Source organism: Drosophila sechellia, chromosome 3R, assembly GCF_004382195.2.
Source record: "Drosophila sechellia strain sech25 chromosome 3R, ASM438219v1, whole genome shotgun sequence".
NCBI lineage: Eukaryota > Metazoa > Arthropoda > Insecta > Diptera > Drosophilidae > Drosophila > Drosophila sechellia.
Window position 1 is genome coordinate 12,221,434 of NC_045952.1, and position 27,500 is coordinate 12,248,933.

The 27,500-nt window shown below is 43.5% G+C and overlaps 1 protein-coding gene across 7 annotated transcripts in view; it reads left to right on the top strand.

Annotated features, from left to right (window-relative positions):
- The first annotated feature begins 5,736 nt into the window (after nt 1–5,736).
- Nucleotides 5,737–27,500, top strand: part of LOC6616892 (single-minded homolog 1) — a 29,291-nt gene continuing 7,527 nt past the window's right edge. For 3 of the 7 annotated variants that reach the window (XM_032721381.1, XM_032721385.1, XM_032721386.1), the window contains exons 1-4: nt 5,745–5,993; nt 7,233–7,734; nt 18,637–18,827; nt 25,345–25,469. In XM_032721381.1, the coding sequence (XP_032577272.1) occupies nt 7,679–7,734; nt 18,637–18,827; nt 25,345–25,469 (372 nt within the window). In that variant the 5' untranslated portion in view covers nt 5,745–5,993; nt 7,233–7,678. Of the gene's footprint in view, nt 6,016–7,232; nt 7,735–18,636; nt 18,828–25,344; nt 25,470–27,500 lie in introns of all 7 variants that reach the window. The other 4 variants (XM_032721387.1, XM_032721382.1, XM_032721383.1 and 1 more) reach the window with 4 other exon arrangements.

Here is a 27,500-nt window from a genome sequence, read left to right on the forward strand (position 1 = left end):
GACTCGTTTTCCGGACCCAGGCAATTTGTATTGGCCCCCATCTGGAGAATAAATACAATCGTGTACCTCTACTCCCTGGCTATTTAGACATCACAGCTCAAACTGCACAGCCAGAAATGCCATGCGAGTGGAGGTATCTTGGGGCCAGTCTGGTCGAGATACTTCTCTCAGTGCAGCGATGGAATCGTTTAGAACCTTAAATACTTCCATAATATAGAGCTACAATATCATTCTGCGGCCCTGCGGCTGCTGCCATTGATCAGGATGCAGCAGGGCAGGGCGGAGGATAAATATGTTGGCTAAAGCAACAGCCACACAATCCAGAGCCAGGAAAATGCGGAAACGTGCCAGGCGATTCACATCGCACTCGGTGGACCCTTCGAACTGCGGTTCCTCAGTGTTTGCCTCGAATTGAATAGGGGATTTCGCGGGATACCCTGCACTTTTCAGTTGAAAAAGTATATACATACTTATACTCTTTGAAGTTATGCTGTTTTGAATGAGTTGTGTTAGGAAGTAGCTTCATTTCTATAGTATAAACAAATATCACAAGCCACTTAAGCAGTCCTTTTTCCTGTTTTATGTACGGTATTCTGTTTTTGATGCCTAGAGTTTAACTTATAATTGCAGTTAAGATATTTTGTTCTATTTTTTATTATTGAGGTGCAAACGTGGTTACTCCAAAGTCGATCCTTATTTCGAAGGCTTTCATTCGCTTGCACATTTTTGAGCAACAAATCCATCAAGGAGCAGGCAGCGCCATCTAGTGTTTGGATTAGCCTTGGGGCGGTCCGGGGTATTAGAGTCCCCTTCGTTCCGACCCCTCCTCGCACTCCGTCTGGCCGTGGCTTGTGTAAACACCCACTAAACTGCTCGAGTCGCAGTCTCCAATGGATCATAAATCATCGCGATAACAAATTACCGCTGCTGGATGCTGGCAAAGGGTTGGCGCGGGGGGCAGATCGGGGAAGCGTTCGAAAAGCAGCATGGAAGTTACAAAAGATCAATCTTATTTGCGCCCCGAAAATAGCCAAAGTTGTGGCCGTTTGGCTGTGCTTGGCTCAAAAGAGGCGCTTCGCAATGGAATGGAGCTCTCGAGTTTCGAGTTTCAAGTTTGGAGTTCGGAGTCCGGTCGATTAATTTGGCCTGTTCGATGCCTGCGAACATCTCTCTTTCTTTACGCTGCATTATTATTATTATTGTTATTGCACTGGCCCCTCCCCTCCCCTTACTTGGCCTGCTCCTCCAGCTAAACAAACTTACAATTTAGATTGAATTTATTTGAGCGCATTGCCTAGACGAGGAGCAGCCAGCCGGGCCAACTCGGCCAGCCCATTGAGATCTTCATTTGCTGATCTTTCTGGGAACATCTCGGCGGCGTTGACCCCAAAGGCAGCACCGCTCTTGCTCCAGCTACAGCTAAACCACAAAGCCCGAGATGCAGCCAAATCCTACGAGCATAGTTCGCGACTGGGACTGGACTTGCGTATCTGGCACTGACCAGCTAGCAGGCGATGCCTTTCGCTTTGCGCTGTGCGTTCTTGCTTTTTGAACTCTATTAAACTCAACGGATTTATTAATTTTGCTGCCGATTAACTGTTTCAGATACCGCTTGACCAAACCATACCGTACCATACCATTGCCGTCCATTGCATCCGATGCGGAATTGAACCGAACTGGCTCTTCAGCCGGGATCCGTCTCGTATCCGTTAGCCGGATCGCTTCATAAATCACATTTTGTTTGGTCTCTTGTGGCAGTCGAATAGGAAATCGCACCGGTACAATCGGAAAAGTCTTAAAACGCCGACAAAGATTGACATTCGCATAATTAGACAGTCCGGGATAGGACCTGGCGATACGATGGGTCAGGAATGGGGCACAGCTTTGGCATTAGCTCTAATGACAGTGTCAAATACGCGACACGAATGTGCCCATATAGCCACCACACAAAAAGGCCATATTATCAACTACAGCTATGTGTATATATGTACATGTGTGTATCTCCATACAAACAATAGTCCAGTCAGCGAGATACGAAATTGAAATGCTCTACGAAAGCGTTAAGTGCCAACTCGAATAATAAAAAGCAGTAAATAGAACGTGAACAATCATTAGGTTTAAATATATAAATGGGAATAACGGTAATAAAAAATATTATAAACAAGCTTGAAATATTTTAAATGTATTACAATTAATAACCTAAGTTCCGAAATCCCTCGAAAATGAAATGTTTTCGAAAATTAAAAACTTTACGAATAATCTTAAATTTACTTTTTACTAGCTTAACGTTAAATAATAAAAATTGCATAAGTCAAATTATAAAATTATAAAATTAAGCTTTAGCCCAAAACTTGTTGGATGTTTAAGAGGTGCCCTTTGATGGATTTTGCCACCAGCACATTAGTTTTTAGTTTAATCGAAAATCCTTTTCTTCTTTCTAGAGTAGGATGGCATTCCTCCTTGTCAAGCTAACTGATTTCAGCCACCAACAGTTTTCCAAAAAAGGGTGTGGATGGAAACTCAATCTGAAATATGTCAGCGATGCAAGGGCACCAAAGGGGCGGTGCAGTGGGTGGTGGCAGGGAGTCGTTTGGGTTGGCCGCCCTTCCCTTTGGTGGTGGTGCGGTGGCCGAGGTGGTGTTGGTGATGTTGGTGGTGGTGCTGTGGTGCTGTCGTGGTGGTGGCGGAGTTGTCCACTTATCTCGCGCAATTGATCGCGGGTTGTTATAGCCGCTGCTACTGCTGGCGGCCATTGTTTGCATTTTTCAGCTTTTTTTTTTGTTGTTTCGTGTAGTGAGTTCTGTGTTCTGTCTAAAATGACATTTTTGTTTCTGCCCGTTTGTTTGTCATGTTGATAGTGTGTACGAGTTTTTTTTCAGCTTGGACAAAGGCAGCCATTTTTGGGCCGCCACAAACGGCAATTATAATTGCGGCTACTTATCGGGCGCAAGGTGGGCGGGGGTATAAGGGGTGGAGAAACGGTTGGTCAGTTGCATTTTTCAAAAAAGGTAAACATTGTTCTATATTCCGTTGAAGCTGATTGTTTTGGCCGTGCTAGTTTAGATATAACGAATTGGTAAATACTTTGCTTTTAATCATTATGCCATTAGAATCTTTAAATTGATATATGTAGATATTTTCTTGGACATCTTCAGATATAAAGAGACTCTTGATGTTCGTTTTTTTTGTATATTTTTACTTTTAAAAAGTTATGAATACAGTTGTGGGAATACTTATTCTTTTAAAATTGCGAACAAATAATGAACAAGGGGAAACATCTTCAATTTTCTTTCTGTCCTAATGCCTTTTGTCGTCTGATACTCCCTGCTTTACTCTAATCAAGAGGTATGCCCAGATTGCACTTTGTTTACATTTATACTTTATGGCTTTACCTTGTTTTAAGCTTACCGCTGTTGTTTATGTACACAGAATAATTATATTTAATTGGCGCCGCCAATGGATCGGAGTAAACATTATGGGGAAATGCATAATGGTCTTCCCTTCTTTCTGTGGAATTTTGTATATGACCCTTTGGCTGGTTAGCAGCGGAGCTGCACAAAAAAAAACGTTTGTATCTTTTCTGTTCGGTTGTTTTTTTATCGTTTTGCGGCTTTTGTGTCCCGCTAATGTTGTCGGTCTGATATATCGGGGAGGGTTATCCCCTACTTAATTGGCAAATTATATAGATCTATATAGAGTGCTTGTCTAGATGTGATCAGCAGTGACATTGATGTGACCAGGCAGCTGCCGAGCAAAGGCAGCGAGCAAAAACAAGTTAATAAGAAACTTGTTACGAAATTAGGCAAAACGAGGGGTAGATTGCGAAGTTTGGGCCCAGAGTGGAAAGTCGCATTAAGGATGCCGGCGAAAAGCATACATAAGTCCTCATCGAGGTAACGACGTCATCGCGAAATTGTCGGACGAGCGAGCAATCAGCAAAGAAACAACAACAAAATATATTTACCATGTAGAGTGAAAATTTGTATTTTTTGTATGTATTTTTAAGTTAATTATGAGAAAATAATTATTAAACACATTTAAAAAAGCCCTCAATGTTAATATATCAAGTGAGTACTGTACTTTAAAGCGTAAAGCGTGTAATGCAAAAAGGAGCAAGGCAGTCCAAATAAGAATATGTAGGGGAGGTGGGAATAGCACCTGCACTGCGCACTCCTCTTACGAAGTGGAAGCGTAAATTGATAAGCTGCAAGCTGGGAAAAGTTGCAACGCACCAAAACTGGTTGCAAGCCCTTCCACTTTGCTACACTCCACTCCACTCCACTCGGCTCAGCTCACTTATTAGTGCCACCGATTGACATGCGCTGCCTTCCGTTTTGCTCATTCTTCGGAGTGGATCCTCTTCTGATTCTTTCGATTCTTCTGATCCTGCTGTCTTTGGAGCTGCTGTTGTCCTTAGTTTACGCAGCGGGATTTGAGTGAGACACCAGACTGCTGGAGATTCTAGCTAAGGAAATATTGTTTTCTTCAGCCTTCTGACTTGGCATTGAATAGTTGCACGCAATACAAATACAGTGCCAACAATTTCGTACATGGCTGACGTCACAATAAAAGAAAAATACATTTTCAAAATTGAAGGCATTCTACAGTGGTCATTCGATAATTATAATGTTTTCTTAGAGTGGACGTAAGTAATCAAATTAAGAAACTACATAAATGAACTACAATGGGCTGCATAATTGAAAGGGTTTGAATATTGTGGCTTTTTAGCGCCACCAAGTATGCAACACTTTTTCAAAAGAAAAAGTTAGTAACGTAACATTTTGCCAATTTTTAAAAGGAAACATATTTTTTCCGTAAATAACAGTATTCATATTAATTACAAAATGTATAGCCCATTAATGATTGTTATTAAAGTTAATTAAAATTATTTATTAAAAACTTCTTTAAGAGTGCCAACTGTACCTTTGACGAGTGCATCTCCATCGCCATCTGTGACATGCGGTCAAAGGCGGACGCAGCATATGGGCCATGGGATAAAGGGGTCTTGTACACTATCCAATCGGGTTCTGGGCACGGACATTTTGCCCGTCTAGGTGTAGGAATATGATTTCTGGTTTTGTTCTGGGCAGCGGTGTGCATTTCGTTCTCCTTGTTCTTTTGCGGTTGTCAGGTGGCACATGTGAATAAATCATTCGCGATAAGCGCGAAGTGAGTGCTCATGTTTATGGCCTTAATGGCTTTAGTCACACCAAATAAAATTTGCATTTCAGTGGCAAAACGAAGTAAAATCCGGCTCAGATACGTTCGGAATAGGAGAAGAGTATGGCGGATAGATGCCATTGAGCGATAGCACTGATAGCTCTTAATTACCGCCTAATTAATTAAGAGATGAGCGATGTGCCCCGAATTTCAATTTCCAGTTGGAAGTGCGCTGGAAAGAGTCGGCGCTACTAGGCTGTGAGTGTGAGTATGTGTGTGCAAACACGCCCCCTATAACGAAACTACAGGGTGCGAACGAGATAGCTGCAGCACTTCCAAGACCGACTTGGTTGGTCGCTCTTCCAGTCGCACGTATGGCGACGCTGGAACGGTTGGTAGTGGAACATCGTTCGCTCTGTCTCACTCCCACGCGACCGCGTCGCTTGGCGATCGCTCGTTGCCAGGACGACTGGAAGTGGCCCCAAACACGCCGCGCGCGTGTTCCATTGCCAGTGCGTTCCGCCAGGACTGGTTTTTCCATTCGTTTCGTGGCGCCGCTCAGTTCTTGTTGGAATCTCAAAGCGTTTACGTGGCCGCAGCGCAGCAGAGTCACGTTTGAAAGAGTGCGAGTGAGAGATAGCGACTTAGAGCACCGCGCCGAGTGCGAGTGAGAGAGCGCGCTCCATCGCCTTTGTGCCTCGTTTCAAATGCCCGTTTGTCCGTTTTTTTGGCACTGTTGTTCATTCATTCACTCGCTTCTGGCGCTCGCGTGCAGTTGCAGTCGCTGCTCCCTCCTAACGGTTGTTTCGCCGTCGCCAGAACCCCGCAAAAAGGTGCGTGCGTGTTTGTGTGTGCGTGAGTGTCCCCCTAAAAAGGCAATACAACAACAATAGAGGCGAAAACAGAAACAAAAGCGAAACGCAGCACGCGATACCCTGTAACTGGAGGTTCTGTTAAGGCTTCGAGGAGTCACGTGTGTGAATTGCAGACCGCCGGCGGTCATTCACTTCTATCTATTTTACTATTCCAACACACCCACGCAAGTGTGTGTGTGTGTGCGTGCCTGAAAAATGTCACTTTGACAACTCGCCTCTGGTTGCTCTGCCGGCTGCGCTGCCGGCGGATCTGCCGACGTCGACGTCGATCGTGCCGCAAAATGAAAATGATTTGCGTGCCGTTCTTGCGTTAGCGCTTTTGGTTCCGTGCCGATTTTGATTTCCTCTGTTGCATGCGTCGTCATCGCAAACATCGCCCATTGATAAACCGGAGCCCACGAGCAACAACACCACCAACACAAACAGCAAAAGTGCAAGTGAAAAAGCAAAAGTGTTGCCACGAAAGAACCAAAACAATAACCTGCAAATCGCAGCCACTCGAATCAAAACAAAACATCACAAACAACAACTCGTTTTTGAAAGCAATTGAAAAAGGATTGAGGGATTGTCACAGTTTTTCTGACAAGAAGAAATGAATTTTCTAACAACACAAACTAATGCAAACTTCTGGCAAAATAAGCATATATAATTAATAATAATAATAATTAATATTATTGGTTGACTCTGATGTTTAATAACTTGCTAACATAATCTGTTATATTTTTTCATAACGCGTAATCTGTTTTCTTTACAATAAGAAGAATCAAACTTCTTTAGAAAAAGCTTAAGTGCCAAATTTTTCTATATTTCTAAGCATTTAGTACTTTGTAATAAAAAAATAAAACAATTTTAAATATATTTCCTTTATGTATAATATATTTTCAAGATTTATCAAAATATAATTTTCAAAATAAAGTAAATAGCTTAAAAGTATATTATACCTTTCTACAATATAAAGCAAAATCAAATCGTATTAGACATCGGCTTCATGACATTGCCAAATTAACTTAATTGGATTTATTTTAGATAAACTGAAATCATTCTCCGTCGGGACTAATTACTAAATAAATCTATTAGGTTGAACCAAAGTCATAGCCTTAGAAAATCATACAACCCACAATCAAATGCAATAAAAATCAAAATTCCCAGCCTTTCTCAATTGCTGAATCACAGTTTCGCATTAAATCCCTCATTTAGCTCCAACCAACTGAAACTACAGTGCAATATACACAAAATCAAAATAAAAAAAACAAAAGGAGCGCGAGAAATGAAAAAGCAAACAAAATGTAAGCGTGATGATAATTAAAAATAAATACAAAGAAGAAAAAACGAAATTTACGCGTGGCTACAACTCCGAAAGCGAAAACCGCAGCAGGATCTCAGCGGATCTGATCGCACTCAGCTCCTGGCTGTGTCTGTGTGCGAGTCCGTGTGTGTGAGAGTGTGTACGCAGAGCAAGCCAAATCAATAAATAAAAACCAATTACAAAAGGAAAAAAGCGAAATAAGAAAGCCACGACGAGGAAACAACCTGTACGACAGACGAACAGAAGGCAGCAGAAGACAACAGCGAAATATTGATACGAAAAATAATAAGAGTTAAAATCATTCACGACGGCGACCATAACGAACTCCGCCCTAGCAATGAGCCAGCTGGGCACCGTCTACGCCACCAAGCGAAGGCGACGCAACGGCAAGAGGTGAGTCCAAGCCCCAGTCCAATCCCAGAACCAGAACCAATACCGATCCGAATCCCAAGATACGGATACAGATTCAGATATAAATGCGCAGCGGGAGGCGAATTGTTTGTGGAGCGGGTTGTTGGGTGCTCTGTTATTACTGAAAGATTTCAATCAATGCGATTGGCTGCACTTGCCACTTACCAGCTTGCCACCTTGTGGCGCCACCCGCTGACGATCCATCAATCTCCGTTGCTACTGGTCTTGAATCCCCCAGATTCGATTATTAATCATCCGCTGCTGGCCACTTTGTTGACAAATTGCCATCGCCATTGACTTTTGACTTGGCCTTCGGATGAAATGAAGGGCGGTGAATCCCCCTTTTGCCGACCGATAGCCTCAAATTGATTTGCATTATGCATGTCGGGGCAGGTTACCGTGAAATTACAGTAGCCAAACAGTTGATGGAGATGATGATGATGATGAACGGTCATGCTGATGATGATGACGATGACGGCGGCCCCTCCGGCTGTTCGCTGGGGGAGATCGGAATCTGCCTGTCCCAAGGTGCACATAATTTCTGATAATTTTGTGTACTTAGCTGCTGCAGCCGCACAAAGCATAATGTTTTCAATATAAATATACGAGAACTCACGCATTATCATGAGCAGCGCTGCTAAATATGCAGAAGGCGAGGAGCGGCAACTGCAGCCCGGCCACGCCCCCTCGCCAAGTGCAGACCACCGATCGCTAATGTTGCGACCCCCATAATCAAGAGCCACTGATCAGCTTCAGCGCCTTAGTCTTCAGAAAGGGCGAAGAACGGGCAGCTCAGGTCTGCGTAGATTATCTTCGGAAAAGCGAAGAACCAGGATCTATTTAGGAAAAGCAGTTGATAGATTGTTTATCCAACTCATCTAATATAGCGTTTAATGTTCGTCTACTTAGTTGAAGTCGGATTAGTAAACCATTTATTAACAGTATAGTTCCGATTCAAAAAGTATCTTTCGGGGAATATTTACTACAATATTAACCGTTTAGCTTTAATGTTAAAATCATACATTATATTGTTTAAAAGATTTCGAAATAGGCCTTATTGATAATAATAACCTAACATGTTGTTATGCTATTATTTCTATTAAAACTCTACCAACTTAAACTAAAACATTTGTTTGTTCAAGGCGTTGTGCACTTCAGAGTAAGTTCCTTGTGTGCAATTTAATTCCCCTTCTCCCTAAATTTTATTTTTATTAAAGTTCCCGGCTACGCCGTAAAACTTCAACTTAATACGTTTCACCAACGACAGGCAGTCGCGTATTCTTGCTAGTCTGATAAAAAAGGAAAAAAAAAAACAATTACGCTTTACTGCAGTTGGCAAAAGAAAAAAAAAACAGCAGGGCCTTCGAAGTGCCACCCCGTGGACCTGGCTGTGGGCCTGGCTCAAAGCTGACACCGACTCTGACTCGCTCGAGTGACGCAAAATTGTCACCTTGCCTCTCCCTGCTGCAATGCACACCTGCAATTATTCGAGTGGCAGGTCGAGAGCCTCACTCTTTTAGGGTTTTGCGCCGAGCGTTGCATTTGCCCCTCGATCATAGTTTTTATTTTTTTTAATGCCTTTAATGAACTGATCAAAATGTGCTCGCCTTAGCTTCAAGCGACTCCGTTTTTAGTGCAATTTAATTGAGCTCCCAAGTGCTGGGAGGCAGCTGCCCTTTGAATTGGGTTGCTAACCCCTAGGTTCTAGCGAATATTACGCATACGACGCATAGGCTTACTGCACATTTGGCCAAGTTCGCTGTTTGCGTGCAGCTATTTTATTAGGAACTTATCTATTCAATTGAATTTCAGCACTACAAAGTTCGTGGCAGGTAAAAGAAAGTTCCAAAATAGATATATTTGTATATATTTTAATAAGTATTTATTACAATGTTTATTCTCTCTATGTTTATATCTCCTTCACTTCAATCAAACTTAATATTTGCTGTGCAATTTATTATCTGGCTGATCTAGGAATTCGCGGTATTTTACTTTCCTTCCGTTCTTCCTTTTACCCCAAATGCAGCGACTTCAGTGCACAGTTTAATTGGAAGCCATTGCATCCGTTTCTGAGAGTTGTTGGCCATTACCACAAGTATTTAAAGTTGTGAGCTGCCCCTAACCCCTAAAACGGTGCCCCATCCTGCCGCCTGGAATCGCTGTGCCCCTCGCTGTTGGTGCTTCCACTTGTTGGTTGTTATGGATATATCAGTCCTGCTTTTGCTTTATTGATTATCAGCTAGTTGTTTATGCTCTCTATGTGAGCTTATTGTTGTTCTGGTTGCAGCTATGTACAGGAGGGGTGTGCGAGGGTATCCTCGTTATTGATTGCAGCAGCTGGTGTATCCTTTGAAATGCTCCTTTAAGCTGCAGTTGTGGCGCGATGGTAATTAGCCAAGTTGCAGTTGCGATTGTTGGTGTTGCAGCGGTTTAAAGTTCAAGCAGTCGCTTTTCAGGCACTTTCATTGAGTTGGTAGGTTTAAAGTGGGGGTAAAAGAAATTTGTTTTCATACTCAAAGCTTGCCCAAAGGTTCTATAATGTTTCATTTGCATGCTGAAATGTTTAAGCATTTGTTTTCATTTATATATGCCCATAAATATATGTTTTAACTTTTCTATTTTATAATAGGGATCTATTTCCTCTGCCGCCGTCCTAAATTAATTATTATTTTTGTGTAACTGAACCTTCAGCCCAGCCACATTTAGTTTCCCACTCCGCTTGCGGCAAATTAAATTCGTGAAAATTTTGTTGAATTACACTTCGTAGCATATATGGAATGTTTCATTCCCACATGCCAGGAGATCGTTGAGTGGAAAACCGCAGCGCACTGCGACATATGTTTTGGCCGCTTCAGTCGGAGCACGGCTTTCAGGGTCCCTATCCGACGACCATATGGCCAGGACCTCTTTTCGCGTAGGGCACATTCATTTGGAAGTCGCAGCTCAATTTAATGTTGGTCAAACGGGCTGACCAGCCGGCGGGCGATGAATGGGTGGGTGGGGGAGACACCACATGGCTTACGGTGGTGGGTTGCTCATTAGTTGCGCCTGCGCCCTCCACACAAAACCCGGTTCACATGGGGTTAAAAGTAGCTCGGCTTGAAAGCCGGCCGACTGGCGGGTTATTCTATTTAGTTAATTACAAAGGAATGGGGGTGTCGGAGATCGGCAGATATACGTGTATGTGGGTTGAATGACATATGCCGAAGGATATCCTTAAAAAATACTTTTAAAATGTCTTGTCTGCATTTACAAACAAGTCTCCGATTCATTTAAAACAAAAACCTTGCCTTTTTTATGGACGATTTTCTATCGGGGACGCCGTGGCTAAAGCGGCTTTAAATGCTTTTGCTACCGTCTTTGGTTAACCGTTTTCCACTGCCAGTTCGCTTCAGTTGCTTGCCGGCGATTATCCGTCTGGCAGTGTGTGTGCCCGAGTATCTAAGTATATGGGTATCCAAGTATTAAAGTATCCATATCTATAGTATTTGTAGCTCTCCTACTCGCCGGGTGCCTAGTGTCCGTGTGTTAGTAATTAACACCATTGCGTAATGCAGCGTATCGAAGCCTAAATAGTGCTGCTCCATATGCCAAACTGGGCGGCAGTGGGCCAGAGATTTGGCCAGGAGAAAGGGGTACGCCGATATCAGCCATTAAACGAGTGCCTCGAGTGTCTCTTTCTGTCTTCTGTCTCATTTGGGGCAGCTACTTTGTTGCCATTTATTCGGGCTGACTTCCCATGCCACTGCATCAGTCATGTTGGAAGGTGTTGAAGCGCTTACGGCCTTACAAGCGATTTAGTTGGTCTAAAACCATCGATTTGTCGGATTTTCCGTCTGGCCAGCGGATCAGGATCTCCGTGAAGGGATCGCCTTAGTGTCAGTGAACTGGGGAACTGATTGGAAGCGATGTGATAGTCCACCATCCACTAATCCATAATACCCGGCTGACCACCTGCATTTGGCCAACCCCGAGCCTAGCCCAGGTTAGTCAGCGAAAGCAAAACAAAAGAATTTTGTATTAACCCAAAGCGTTCCATTAAAATCCACCACCGAAGTGCGGCCGGCAGTAAAAGTTCCAACAGCAGCAGCAGGAGGAATAGGACTAGCAGCAGGACCACAACCAGGACGCACTGTTGCCTTCTGCATATTTCTCTGTAGTTTTTGTGTTTTTCAGCTTTTTCGAGTGTGCGCTGAAGTGGAGCGCCCAAGGGGCTGGCCAGGAGCAGCGGGGTTGGGCAGGGTGTCGCTTGGGCTGCAGTCGGCGAGGAGGTGGTATCTGGCCCGGGCAGGTGATACTTTTAGTTACCTTTTCCCTTGCCCAGAACCCTGGGCCCAAAAGGGATCGTTTAACTCTGGCAGTGAGCTTACAAAAGGCACTTTTGTTGTCGAAAATGGGGCTGAACGGAATTTTACGAAAATGTTAGCTTTATTCAGCTGCTCGAACAAATCAAATTATCATTGATGAAACTAAACCGTTCATTTGTTATTACTAGACTGGATTTGTTGATAAAATGTATTCTTAAATGTACCGTTGTTACTAGAAAAATTAATAGGCTTTCTTCCCTATATCGAATTAAACTATATTATTATATTATTTTCGTATTATTGTATTACTCTTCTGTATATTTCAAGGAACTTTCGATTTATATACTGAAATATAAACTTATTTATAATATTAAGCTGGATGCTAAAGCTTTAAGATAATTTTGCGACGGCTCCTATTGCCTAATTAAGAAGTTCGACATGTGTTAGTTTATTACATTTTATTTATGTGGTCGAAGGTCCAAGAAAACCCGAAATCAGATACAAATTTTAATAATTATTCGTTTTTGCTGGGTGATAAATGATTAAGGCCGAAATGCCAAATGCGCATCATTAGCGCACAGTAGCCCCTTTTTACCATTCTTGGCCCAATCCTGCGCCCCACTAAATCCAAAGGCCGCGCCCACCGTAGAGGGCAGGGTGGGACCCGCCCCTTCGTCTTTGCCCTCTTCTTCTTATTCTTCTCCCGCTCCTTCTTCCTGTTCCTAATTCGCCCACTACCACTCCTCTTCCCTTCCACCATCCCTGGCCGCCTTCCTTTTTGGCGTTCGCAGCTGTCAAAAGGTTTTCAAAGTTGCCTTTGCCCGGCGCTTTGATGTCGCCCCCGAGTGATTGTATGTGTGCGAGTGTGTGTATCTGTATATTAGCTACCCAAGTGTATGTTTGTGTGTGTGTGTCAGTAGTAGATACATTTTTTCCCAAAAGCCCACATGGCCTGGCTTTGGAGCTCCTTTTGGTGAGAGACCAAAAGAGATTCCGCTGCGCGAATCGCAAAAATGTTTAATCGATAAAATAAATGAGTTGCCTTTGCCACAGTTTAGCCGCTGTTGTTGTTACTGTTGCTACTGCTACTGTTGTTCCTGTAGTTTCAGTTCCCCCGACTGGCACAGTTGACGTTATTCTTGTGCGGAACTTTTGCCGCCCCATAGAACATCTACAACTAAAAGTATACCGAGAAGCAAGAAAGGAACCGAGCTTGACACAGGGGTAATCATAAAACTAAAAACGGCCGCACACTCACACTGTCCGTCGTTATAACCGTAGTTTTATGTACTCACTGCAAGAATGTATCTGGTAGATACAAATTGCTTTTGGCCGGGTAGATCATAAACTGAAAACCGAACTGAAGCGAAACTTTGGCGATGGGAAAACTGTCGCTTTGGCCCATAGATCAAACGCGATTGTCGGCCTCTCCAAAGCCATCGATAACATTTATCACTTCATTAAGCGAACGGAACGAACATTCCTCCGTCTCTGTTTGTACAATTAATATGCAAATGAGTCCCGAGGGCCTCGGGGTGGAGGAGATGTACTGCTTGTGGCATCTTAATGTGTCATCACCGCATTCGAAATATGCAAATAATGCGTTTAACAACTTAATTCGGTTCAGAATCCATTCAAGAAGTGTTTGTGCCCCTCTGACGATTAGCGCGGGCCGTGAACCTGAGCCTGCGACCGATTCTTCCGAGATTCTCAGTCGCAGGCTTCGTTCAGATACACTGTAAACAAATGAGATGGATCTGACACGTATATTGAGGCTACAGTCTTAATTAAGTTTACACTAAATAATTAAATTATAAATTAACCAATTGAACATCAGGCAAATGAAACGTCTTGTGTTTAATGATAAGCTAGTATTATTGTTATTGGTTAGATTATTGAAAATAAGTATTTTTATATTTTTCTGTGTAACACTCTTCCGACTTGGTCTCCTCCAAATCCGATCCACCTTTTCTCCTCTTTTCGCCGCCTTGTTATCTTGACAGAGTTGCGCGATCGTTTTGTAGTCGCTTTTGGTTTCAGCTACTGCCTCTCGATTCACTTTTCTCGCATTCGGGTTGACAAAATTAATGAGTTGGCCAAGCTGTGAAGCTCCCCTCGCCACCACTGACTACGTGTGCTCCTCGTTAATTTTAACAGCTTTGGGATGCTGAGCCTTGAAATTTATGCGTGAATTTGGCGCAGATCCATTAAGTGGTCCATAGATTAGGAGGATCCTTTTGTGGCCAGATTCTGCTGGCTGTTGGGGCTAAGTGACTGGACCAAAGTTGCAGCACGGTAGCAGAGTGGCATGTTCCTCAGTTGACAGCTTCCCTAAATGGCGCTTAAATTCGAGCCTCGCTCTTATAAGCCCCTCTTTGTTTTGACATTTTTATATGCAGAAATGTAAATTCAATTAATTGTGACATTTTCAAGGAATACCACTGTGACAGGTCAGATACGAGTATGTCTGGCGTTTTTATAGTCTGGATGTAGATGTATTCTCTATATTCTCTATCAACAAGTGGGTGGTTGTTTAAGAGTATGTAAAATCAAATTAGTTGCAGTAAAAGTAAGCTGTGACGACCCACAATATGCTGGTGTTGTTTAGAGTTTTTCGGTTTTGGACACGCTACTTGGCGTTTTTATAGGTGCCGAAAGGGTTGCCGCCGATTTGGTGGCAAGGGGGCACATCTATCAGGTGCAGTGGCGGCACGCAGCTCTCGACCAACACGCATAGGCCAAAGTCAAAAGAGCTACCAACTGATGAATGAATGAATGAGTGTCTGGTTTGGTCTGGTCTGCGTGAGTATATGAGTGTGCCAGTTGCTAACGGTTTGCTGCGATTTTGGCGCCAAATTGAGCGTGTTATGATCAACAACGGCAGCGGTAGCAAAAGCCACCTGAACACGCTGCGTATGCGTAATGCTTTGCATGCAAGCCGGCCGAGGAAGCGTACCGAAGGCGTAGACAGCTGAGCTGGATGCCGTGAACTCACGTGCCCCCCAAAGGATTGCGTGTCATTTGTTTATAAACATATCACAAAGGCACGAGGAAGCGGGACTTTTGAAGCGGGGGTGCCGGCTGAACTCTGCCGTATGCAAATCCAAGCCAGAGGTCGAGGGTCGTCGTGGGGATTAAGCAACAATCGACACTTGCAAATGGGAACATATTCGAAAGGAAAGTTTTCGCTTACTTGCCAAATTTTGCAAATTAAAACAGCTTGTGGGTTCACACACCCACATAACTTTGTATTATTTGTAAGTTGATCCGTTTTGGGGTTTCCCCTTGTTATTTTGTGCAATATACAACAAATGCTAAGTAAATGCACTCCACGGCTTAAATATATACATATATATTACTAGGTCATTTCATCCGATGACCAGGTTGATAAGCTACCTTGGACTAAGGGACTAAGTTTAGAGACTGTTATCAATTATTCAGATGCCTCGTTATAGTTTATATAATTTACATATGTCCTGGCATATTTATATATATTTCAATTTGTGATTTGAAGATAGTACGTATAAATACCACAGTCTTTAATTAGTTTTTGCGATTAAGCCTAATAAATTTGCTTCAAGCTTTTTAATATATCTACCGCTCTGGACAACAGTGGGTGTGGTGCGTCGGGATTTAGGGCTTATATCGTATCTGCTAGATCTCTGGACTTTGCTTTGGCGTTTTGTGGGCGAGACGACAGCCTTGGAACTTGCAATTTGTGTCAACCCAATCGAGACACACATATACCACCACCACCACGGTCCGCAATCCCTGGGCTCCTCCCACCGATCCGGCCAACGAAACCCCAATCCCAAAAGTCGTCCGCATTGTAATTTCTTTAAAAGCAATTCATTTCATAATGGGAAAAGGAAAGAAGAAATGTGAAGAAGAATGCCGAATGGGTGGGATGGGTGGCAAAGCAGGGAAGCAACGCAAATGGCAAAAATAATACATGAGGAAAAATGTATAGAAAGGACGAGGACGACGATGTCGACAAAGCTGAAGGAGAATAAAAATGGCTTTTTGGGGCTGAAAGTTCGCAAGGAACGTAGAGCATACAGATACACACACACACCTCTGCAGATATCCTTTGTTCGCTAGGATTCCTCTCTAAACTCTCTCTGTGTTTCTCCTGCTTGACGTTTTTATGGCTCCCAGACAAAAGGTTGAGCCACCTTTTACCTTTCCACCGCCGCCGCCGCCGAAAGTTCTTTACTTTTTGGAAAGTTGTTTATGGAATTAATTTTATTTCCAGTACTTGCCGTCCTACCTCTGATCCTTTGCCGTTGCCTTTGCCGTTGCCCTTGCCATTTGGCTTCCTTTTCATTCCCTCGCCATATAGATAATAAGAAAATTATACATTTTATGCCTCGCAAACTGAGAGCAAGAGGGGCGCAAAAAAATAATACACCGCATTGCCCCCAATTTGGCAGGGGCCTCAATTTGGCCTGGCTTGGAAATTATTTCTATGTCGATTCCCTTTGCTAATTCGCAGCCTTGACTGGCGTCCTCCAGTGCATTCCGATGCGTCTAACGGTTTCGTTCATCAATATAATCATGCCGCCGAAGTCCAGCTATAAGTTCACTCGTTTATCCTTTTTTGTGCCCAGACACTGATCATTTTCAAATTTCTTCGTAATTGGCCATTTCATTAAATGCGTTCGTCGATTTGAATTGATTTGATGAGAGTTCTTCGGGTCAAAGAATACCACATTTAGCGTCGATTTGCGTAGCCACTGGAATCCTAAAGGGTCTCTGCAGGAATTGCTATCTACGATCTCTTTATCCTTGGCTGCCGGGCGACAAGTTGGCATTCCTTCTCCTGCAGGACAACACCTTGGTGGCACGATAATAGGATTGGGATTGGGACTGTTCCGATATCAGCAGTGGGGATTATCCGGCCAGCGACAATTTGAGGCAACATGTCGTCGTCCAGTTTTGTGACACCAAACGGACATGCCACTGACAATTACCCGGGAACCTGCTGCTGCTGCTGCAGCAAAAAAAAAAGTACAGGACGAGGTCCGTCAGCCAATTAACTTAACGCGACAATATCCTGCAACAGTCCGCGTCCTTTTTTCCGCCACTCGTGTGTGTGTGTGTGTGTGCAGTCGAGCAAAAAGTTTTCCAAATAAAAACAGCACACACAAAAACTCAAACGGCAAACAAAGCATCTAAAAAATTTCAAACAGTGACAAAAAAGCCACGCAAACGCGAAGGGAAAAGGGTTGGAACGGCCATGAAGGGGGTCGTCTCATAAATTACAACAATAATTATATTTAATTACCGCAATTACCCATGTAATAATGTCAATGAAAATGATGAGACAAAAAACAATTAAAAAAAGAACACAGTGCAACACACAAAGTGGAGCCAGAGATGGAGGTAACTCCGAGAACTCAGCTTATAAAGACAATCCGGCAGAACTGTTCCACTTATCCGCTTACGGGCAAAGATAATGATGAATTAGCGGCAAAGCTCTTGAATCCCAGTCCAACCACGAGCTAATCCAGATTGCCACCACTCAAGCCCGATTCTTGATTCCTGATTCTTGATTCCCCATTTCCCATTCTCCGTGCCCCATCATAAACGGATTTTGCATTTATGAGTTCTGCGGCTCCATTCCCGCACAACCCCATGATAATAATATCACATACTGCATTTGGCTTTACAATGGTATTTTTGACTCGTCCTCGGTTTGGTTTGGGTTGGGTTTGCTGGGTCCTCGAACATTTTATGACATTTAATTGGAGTGGCTTCAGATTGCGGTCCGACTTCTGATTTGTGGGCATATTCCCGTTTATGATTTGATTCATGGAAACTTTTAGAGGTGGAGCCGGGTAATGGGCCCGATTAACTTTCTTGAATTGCAATCAAGGGATGGGACTTAAAATGTGGAAATATAATAAGTTAATTCATAGGAAGAAGTCGATCGATTAGTTCAATTATGTTTGATATAGGTATCCATTTAGGAAAAATGAGCCTTTCCTAATAAAGTAAGGAATATGTACAAATATGTAAATGATATAATATATTTACATTTATTTATTTTCCTTAACTGTGCATTATTCATTTATGATTCAACTTATAAACAAAAGTAGAGTCAACAGCACATTTTCTCGCATTAACCGAAAAGCGATTTAAAAGTGAAATGTGCCTGTCATTAAAGGTATCCTTATCACGCACTGCAAATACAAAGGGGATCGATTGTGCAATTCACCCACTTCTTGCGGATCGACTAATCAGAGAACCAAGTGGGCATAGCTAATCGAACCCACCCACCCTTGATTGAGTGTCCGTTTTATGGTTGTAATCCTCGAGGGCCGTTGAAACATCTGGGGGAGGATATATCGAGGTCCATTGTGCGACTGTTATTATGTAGTTTCGGGTAACTGATAAGTGCAATTAATATTTTTTGACCTTTTCAAGTTCACGCCACCGTCGTCGCCAGCTGACGCGGCCGAGGCCTCATACGCTCTAGTTTCAGTTCTATTTAGGGAGCCACTTTCCATTTATGCATGAAAATTGTTTTGAATTTCCCTTTCACTCACTTCCTCAATTTTCATTTCACCCCCAGCCTGAAGCCGCCGCCCAAGGATGGCGTCACAAAGAGCAATCCATCAAAGCGGCATCGGGAGCGCCTCAACGCCGAGCTGGATCTGCTGGCCTCGCTGCTCCCCTTCGAGCAGAACATCTTGAGCAAACTGGATCGACTGAGCATTCTAAGGCTGTCTGTTAGTTATTTAAGAACCAAAAGTTATTTTCAAGGTGAGTGCTAGTCCGCTATATAGTATATGGGGAAAACACCCTCTCAACATGCGGCGCGTAGCAATTTCGGCCTATTAAATCGATTATGCCCGGCCGGAGGAACTCCCCGTTCTGGGTTTGGTTGGTCAGACTGCGGCCCAGACCCTAAACAACATGACTCATAAATGATTCAAAACTAATTTCAACGCCGCGCCAGGAGGTCCTCTCCTCCCGAAAGGTGAAAAGGACCAACCGACCAAGCGACCGACAGACAGACAAACACACGCACGTGCTGTTGACGGATTAAAGAACAGGAAGAAAGCAGCCAGCAGCGTGGGGCGGTCTAGAACAAAGCGACTAGGGGCTAAAAAGCACACGGAAAATTCGGAAAAATTTAGATCTTAAAATCATACTACAAAGGTGTGCGGAAAACAAAACTTGCAACATTCAGTTCTTAAAACAGAATCTTTCATGGAACTTCATAGCCATTTTGCATAAAAAACAATAAGTTCATTAATATTTCAGTTGCTAAATAATAAGAAAGCATAACTTATTTTCCTCAGTGCGTTTGATAATTTCCGCAGCTTTGTCAGTCGGGAGCGGAATTAGGAAACAACCAGGAGCTGGAGGAACTAGCATATGTATCTACTTCTCTCAGGGGTGCTTTAGACTTACTTGACCTAGGGGTAGTTGACCAGTTGGGATGGAGAGGGACTCCGCGGGGTCAGCATATTTGGATAATTTAAATTAATTAAAACAAATGCAATAAACTCTCGGGCCTTGATGGCTTGATTAACGATTCTCCCGTCCGTCCGAGTTCGTTGGCATTTCGCGTTTGTTTTAATGACCAACACAAAAAAATGAAAATAAAGAAAATATTTAATTGCTTCATTCGCTTTCATTTGCGATAAATGCGGAGGGGAGATGGGCATATACATATGTATGGCACGACAGCTTTAATGGTGTTTCAGTGCAGAAATAAAGCGCCTTTGAGACCAAAACACTGATCCTGCCCCCATCTAATGTGTATGCCCACGTGGCAAAATCGAAATCGAAGAGTGAACGGGAAAAGGTACCAGAACTTTAGTAAATATTTTGACAATTAGCGGTCAAGCGAAGTTCAGCGTTAATTGCACTGGCAACTTGTTGGCTTAGAGGACATGTACACGAAGAAAAAAGGAGCAACCGTCCAACCGGCCACGTGCCGCATTGTGCATTGTGAAAAGTCAATATAAACATTAGTTTCCTTTGCCAGCGGTGGCATCCCCCGAAAGGACTCTTTCGGGGAACCTCGCAGGACACTCCAAGTTGTAGCTACAACGACAACGACGACGGGTTAATGGACCAGAACCGTTGCGGCGTGTGCCCCGGTGAGTGGACCCTGCCCCCGACCCCTGTTTATTATCCTGCCAGGGGTTGTCACACAACACGGCGCGAGGTCAACGCTTTTGTTTCCATTTCGGTTTCGTTTGTTTGCCCAGATAGATGTTCTCGGATATTATCGGGATCATTTAATTTACAATTAGTGTTTGTTTGCCATCGAACGCTCAAACCTGGGAATGGGAATCGGTTTAGGTTGCTGGCCATCCAAATGTCCGAATGCGACGTGTGCCCCTCATGGATTACCAGCGGAAGCACTCAAGACGATTAAAATTGATTAGATGGTAGCTGGGTGGAGGAAGGAGGATGCTGCCTTGGCCATGTATTCGCCAGACAATGTATATAGATGTATATATATAGGTATGTATATATCTGTTTTTGGGGGTGTTGGAGCCCATCTGCAGTTGCTTGACCCTGACTTGCGCAAAAAACTTTTGCTACCCGAAACCGAAAACAATACGGAAAGCGAGACAGCAAAACCAAACTGGAAATGTTCTCTATACGGGAGAAAAAAAATATAAGCGGCATTTGCTTTTGCATTTGTTGTACTATTTTTTGGGCGACCACGCCCCCTCAGCCCGACCGCCCCACTCCCGATGATTTAGTCTCTTTCTTTCTGCCGTATTTTCGTGCTTTTCTGTGCGCTTTTTCCTCTATCTCTGGGTTTGGTTTTGGCCGCAAACTAAATAATTAAAGCGCGCTGCTAATGGGCCATTGTCTTGGCCCGAATCCAATAGGGGGTGGGATGGAACTAGTAGGGGGTAACTGTCCATAATTGCCAGGGCCACCTTTCGGCTTCTAGCCATAATTGTTAAGACTCGCAATTTCTTCATATTTAATGCCCGGTGCTCGGTGTTAAGACTCCTGTCTCTGGGTTCGACGTCTGCCTAATTGATGAGTTGCGTAATTAAGTGGCAAGGGGAGATGTTGAAACAATTGCTGAAACAACATTAGTTCTTATGACCCTTTTGATATTGATTGCTTCTGTTTTAACGATTATTATTCATTCTATTCCATTTTCTGCGCGCAGCACGCTAGGCTTTAAACGCAGTTTTCTCCTGTCCAAAGCGAACCCCCACCTGGCGTACTAATGCCATTAAAATGGTAGTAAAAAGCGGACCATAAGCAAATTAAGTTCCCAAGAAACGCCGCCAAGTGCTCAGCTATCCCATTGAGCAGCTACTTCAAAGATTTGGTAACTTGAGATGGGAACGCGTTTACATTTGCATTGGCGTTTCGCCAAGCCAACAAGTTCCCACACACTATTAAAAATGCACTGGAAAAAAAATAGCTTCGATCTAAAAATTCGTAAAAATACAGTTCCTCCTTTACAAAACCAAATCAGAATTAAATTTTCCAGTGGGCTTAGTGGGCTTTCGAAAAATTTGTCATTACCTCACTGATATTACATAGAAAACAAAAATAACTAGGACTTATTAATATAAATTTTCATATTATATCAGCTTGAAGTATCTCTATCCCACATTTCTTCGCATAGATTTGCTGGCGAATCATGTCGCCATTACTTATGACTTGGCCTTCGGCGCTCTTTTAACTGGTTCTTGGGGGCTCGTGGGAAGCGGCAGTGCTGTGGAAACCTGGTGGGCATATTGTGAATGAATCTGCATCGCTGGCATTCAGGCACCTGAAGCATGGGACAACTAAGCTGGGAGGCGTACGAGTCACCCACCGATTATTGGCCACGACAAGGTCACTTGGTCAGCCCGTCTGGCCCGTGGGTCTCTTTTCGCCCCATTTCTCCTGCAGCAAGGCATTTATGTTATTATCAAAATTGCCTACAGGCTGCTGCTCCCAATTGGCTTAAAAAGTCAGCATGGTGCATGCGAGGGGGATGGGATGAGGCCAAGGCTCAGTTCTTAACCTATAAACATAGTAAAGCCAGTTCCAGCGGCATTTGGCCAATTTTTCGTACATTGTAACATGACTTTCGTGCGTTGCTCCAGTTAAGGCCCAATCCAGCCCCCTTAACCCTCTGCTGCCGACTGGGCTCAAAACCAGACAATGAATGGGTCGCAGGCGGACATGCAATCAGTCAGGCGATGGCGATGGTGATGGTGATGGTGATGGCGATGCACTTGCCTATCAGCTCCAAGTAGGTGTTGTTTCTGTTGGTTTCGGTTTGGCTGGCTAGCTTGTTCTTACTCTAAGGCGTCGCATTGTCACGCCGGCCAATGCTCAGCTGTTTCCATATGCCGCACACAAGTGTAGCTTAAACTAGTATATAATGTATATGCACTGCTCGGGGGAGACAACATTGCGTGACTTACGTAGGTCGCCACCCCCTCTAGTTCCTCCTTACCGTCGGGTAAAAAGATACCATGTCTAAAGGCCTAGTTCAATTTAAAGTCCAATAAACGATGTGGCTACTTTAAAATGGTTCTTTCTGTAATTGCGTACGTTCTTTAACACCTAAAAACTTCAACAGACGAAATGGATTGTTTATGGGATTTAAAAGCCTTGCATAGCGCAGGTTTTTAACAAAGACACTAGTTAATGTCTTTGGTTTTACCAAGTTTAATAAAAGATGTTCTTTAAGTTCCTTAAGCAATAACATTATATACGAGTATATTTAGGGTGAACGATATGCAAATTTGTTATTATACCACAATAGCTGCAATAAACTTATATATAATCGGCCACTTTTTACTTTTACAATATGTTTGGAAAAGCAGTTCATTTTAATTCCTACAATAAGCACTGGTAATAGAATGTGTCTATTATTTCCATATACACATCCTTATGCCAATCTATCCTGGCGAAGCAGACAGCTTATTTATCGGCTCCTATTTAATATTCCCCTTACCAAACGATATTTCACACACCCTTTGCACCTGAAAACCAACTTCCCCGCCCACCAGTTAACCTTTTTCCTTTGACCCAAAACGGCGGTGGTGTGCATCCAAAAAGCGCTGTCACTCCGGACGGCTGCCAATGGTTGCTTGTGGTGCCGCTGCGGATCTCTGGGTGGATGGCTATGGATACCTGGGGATATATATACTACCAACACTGTGTCTGTCAGTTTTCCAATCAAATCCGCTGATGAGTTTGACATTTCCATGACATATTTGCTTCTGTCGGCACGGAAAATGTTTGCCAAAATGTCAGAAAATTTAAACTTTATTTATTATTCTGCACCAAGCCGTGCCACCAGACCCACCGGACACGCCCAGTTCCAGCTCCATCTCCAGCTCCAGCCTAAGCATAATTGACGCCACCTTTGGAAAAGCGGAGGAAATGCGGGGAAAATGTCCGAGAGTTGGAGGTGCCGTCAGTGCAACGTCATTAGGGCGAGAATCTTTCGGGTCTTCTTCGATCGCTGCGCACGCTTTTCCTCTGCCATTTCCCAACTTGTTTCCACATTGGTCTTTCTCTCTGTCTGGCTTTTCTCTTTGGCCATTTGGGTGGGGTTTTCAAACGCCGCCATTTTTATGTGTGTACATCATCGAGCGGTGCGGAGAGTTTGTGACCTGCATGCCCCACCCTGATAGCCGAGATTTTGCGCTTTTCCGGTCGTTCGCAGCGCAAGATTTTCATCCACCGCCGGCGGTTCACGGTGGATGGTCGTTTAACGACTCTTGGGGGGTGGGTTCCTTCAAAAGATGGAAGCGCCGGCTCAGAGAAAATGGGGGAAAACAGCTGCGGAAAATACGGAGAATTTGTCGTAAATTTGGTTTATACGCCATGTAATAATACAATGTTAGTGCAATAACGGGCGCCATGACAGATTTTGTAACCCGAAACTCCGGACGGAAAAGCCAACCCAACCCAAATCTCTCCATCCCCCTGGCAGAAATTAATTAAATGAGTTTATGCACGTACAAAAAAATTAAAATATTCCACCAGAAATAATAAAAAGCAGCGACAAGCAAAGAAATGAATGTAAACTGAGCCTAATTAAATTATGAATAATTACGACCGCGTCCTAGGCCAAGTGGCTGTAAAGGATCACGCCAGGATTACACGCACATGATGCAATTTGTTTGGGCCACATTAGGCGATGGTGGGAGGGGCCGCTATTTGTTTTATCGCACTCTCGCTAAAATGAACAATCTTTCTCCTGAGTGGGAGCGAGTCACTTTTGTTAATTTGATAAAAAGGTCAAAAAGGCCGAGATTAAAGTCAGGCGACAAGGAGCTCCAGTTTGCGGTCAGCCGGGTAAACCTGGTCAGAATGGCCAGGAAAATGTGGTTGGCAGTGTGCGGGGAGTGGGGCTTGGAATGCTAACCTGCTAATTGAAATTGAAGCCAAACTCCAAGAGTTTTTTCACGTGCTTAAGAGTTGCACTTGGGTGAAAGTTCGGGGGAAATTTTCCCCGAGGCTTGCCATGCGTAAATTAACTTTGCCTTTGTTTTTATTTAAGCCGTTGTTTTATTTCTCTTCAACGTTTTTTATTTCACCCATTTGCGTTGATAAAAATCATAATTTATGACATCAGCTGGCGTGGCATAATTTTTGGCCAGGACAACACTCTTAGCTTAACCACCCTCTTCCCCGAAATGAACCCCGCGCCCGAAAACATTTTACTAATATTGTGAAAATATATGAAGTTTCATTTCTTTTATCGTTTATCGCACATAAATCAATTTTTGTGACAAATTTATTATAAAAACCCGCTTGGCTCCCACAAAATAAAACTCCGCCGCCAAGAAATAAATAAACAAAAGTAATGGATGGGGGAAAATAAAATGAAATTTTCCTAGGCAAAATGGCGGCCTAGTCGTCGGTGCTAGGGGTGAATAGTTCAAGGATTCAACGGAGTGGGGGTCCAAAGGGGGGCGAAAGTTCTCATAAAATATTACAATGACACCATAAACAATTTTTAGTACTTTGCCAAAGCCGTAAATATTTATTGTACGAGAATTTTCGGGGAGCTGAGACAGGCCCACATACCCATCACTGGTATATATATCTATGATATATTGGGTTTTTATGAAGTTACTATGGTTATGCCAGCCCGTCTCCTCCTCTAGGAAGGTGGGTTTGTAAAACAATTGAGTGGCTTATTTATGGCCAAGAAATTTCCTCGAATTTATTCCGTCTTTTAAGTGAATATCAAATATTTATGGTTAATAAAATATCCCAGAATGCTGACGTTTGTAAAATATATATATATTTCTCTATACTTCTCGACTTCCAGTTGTTATGCATAAGGATAAGGAGGATAACGGAGTCCTGCCCCACATACACGCACATGACGGCTACAGGACACGAGAACTGGGCGCCTTCGAGCACGGCCTGTTGGATGGTGATATGTTCCTCCAGGTGAGTCCCGAGTCGTGAGTCCAGCTAAAAGAACCCCTTCCCCATCAACTCCTCTCAATCGCCCCGATTTGTCTTCATCAGTGTTTTGTTTGATGGCTTCATTGGCCAGGATACGTGGTGTGTATTGCTGACTGGGTGGGGGTTAAGGGGAATAATCAATCAGCGTCTGGTTAGCCGAGAGAGTTTCCATTGATAAATACTGGGCGAATGTCGGTGGTGAAGGTCTGGGAAAATCCACTTCCTTCACTAATATTCTGTCATTTGTAATTGTCTGCAATTAATAAGTTCTGGAATTGATTAAACTAATTGAAAATTGGTCATGCACTAACCGGGAAAGCAGATCAATTTAATGAAGTGAAATGTTTTGAAGGCCCCATTAAAATTAGTCAAATAGAATAATAATCAATTACTGAAGGCATACCTACTTATATATCTAAATTGGAATAGAAATAGACCATTGTTATGTCTTAAATTAAACCGAAATTGTTTACACGGCGCATTCAATCAACAAAGTAATAGCCAATTCATTAAATTAATTCGAGCATTTTCACGACCATGTATGCAAACACAATACGAATAATTTTTGATTTACGATTTCAGTACAATTAATTAGTAGTTATCATGTTGAAGTGCAACAGCTGCACCGAAGTGGAGCACACATAAAAAATTATGCATTTCAAGTTTATGTGCCAAAATACTCCAATTAAATTGTCGCACAGCACACTCCTCCCCCCCGTTAGCCGCTGCACTCCATAGTCGCCGCCTTGGGGCAGTTGCATGTTTTTGCTGAATTAAAAGTGCATGTGTGCCGCCTCGGTGTGTATTTGTTTGTTGCACTGTCCGAGGCGCCAACATATGCACTTGTCACAGTCATGACAGTTTAATTTAATGCGCACATAGCTCACCGGGCATTGGAGCAGGCGGCCACCGGGCGAGTGGTGCTGCCACAGCTGACACTGCCCCCTGACCCCCATAGCACCACTGCAGCACTCCACCAACCATCACTCCGCCCAGACAGACACACGCAATTGTGCAACATGCACTTGCAGCGGCAACAACCTCCTTTTTTATCGCACATGCCGCTTTTTTCGGCTGCACTCCACACACACAATTCAATGTCAAAGTCCACCAAAGTAACCACCCGCCCGAGTGCGCGGTATGCACCACATATACATATGTATGCATGCGGCACAAGTGGGGCAATGCACGTTGCAGTTTCGTGTTCACCCGCATTACGTATACGCAGGGTGGCCCGCGAGCGAGCGGCGAATTTGAATGCAAGCCAAAAAAAAAAGAAAAGCACTCGACTGCACCACCCTTTTCCTGGCTGCAGCTAATTGTCGAGCTCAAAACTGCACAATTGTGCATTTCCGTGCATATTTTTAGTCTGTCTCACAGCGAGAGAGTCCTTTTGGCCAAAAAGGGGGCCGTTGTGAGGTGTGCATATTTAGTTTTAATACCTCGGGTATTTGTTACCTGTTGCCCGCGAAGTTTTACTTTTTGCTGCAGCTTTTGCTATTCCTGTTTATTATGGGTCACATATTATCATTAGAAAATGGCATTTTGTCACGCAGCTTAGTTGAGGGCTAGCACTCACACACACACATACACACTGGCGCAACATTTAATTGTCTTCCGTTTTCACTGAAAGTAAAACACTTTCAACACTTTGCTTGCAAACATGATATGAACACTAAACTTTCCATGCAACACTGTTTGGCGGCAGATTCGCCGAAGATATTAACTGGCAAGGCACTTGGCGGGGGTTTGCCTCTATCGCTGGGGGTGGGCTTTATTAAGTAATTATCTAGACAAGCTTGGGCAAATTGGCCAAACTAGAAAGGCGCCTCCCCTCCGAATAAAAAACCCCGCCCTTCAAAAGTCTTTCCTGCATCTGGCTAGGAAATGATAGAATAATCGCTGCCAACTTATCAAATCTCACAACAGAAATGCCAGATTTGCCCACACACACACACATGACCATATGCCCGCTCACAGCCTCTATACTCCGGATCCCCCACTATAAAGACG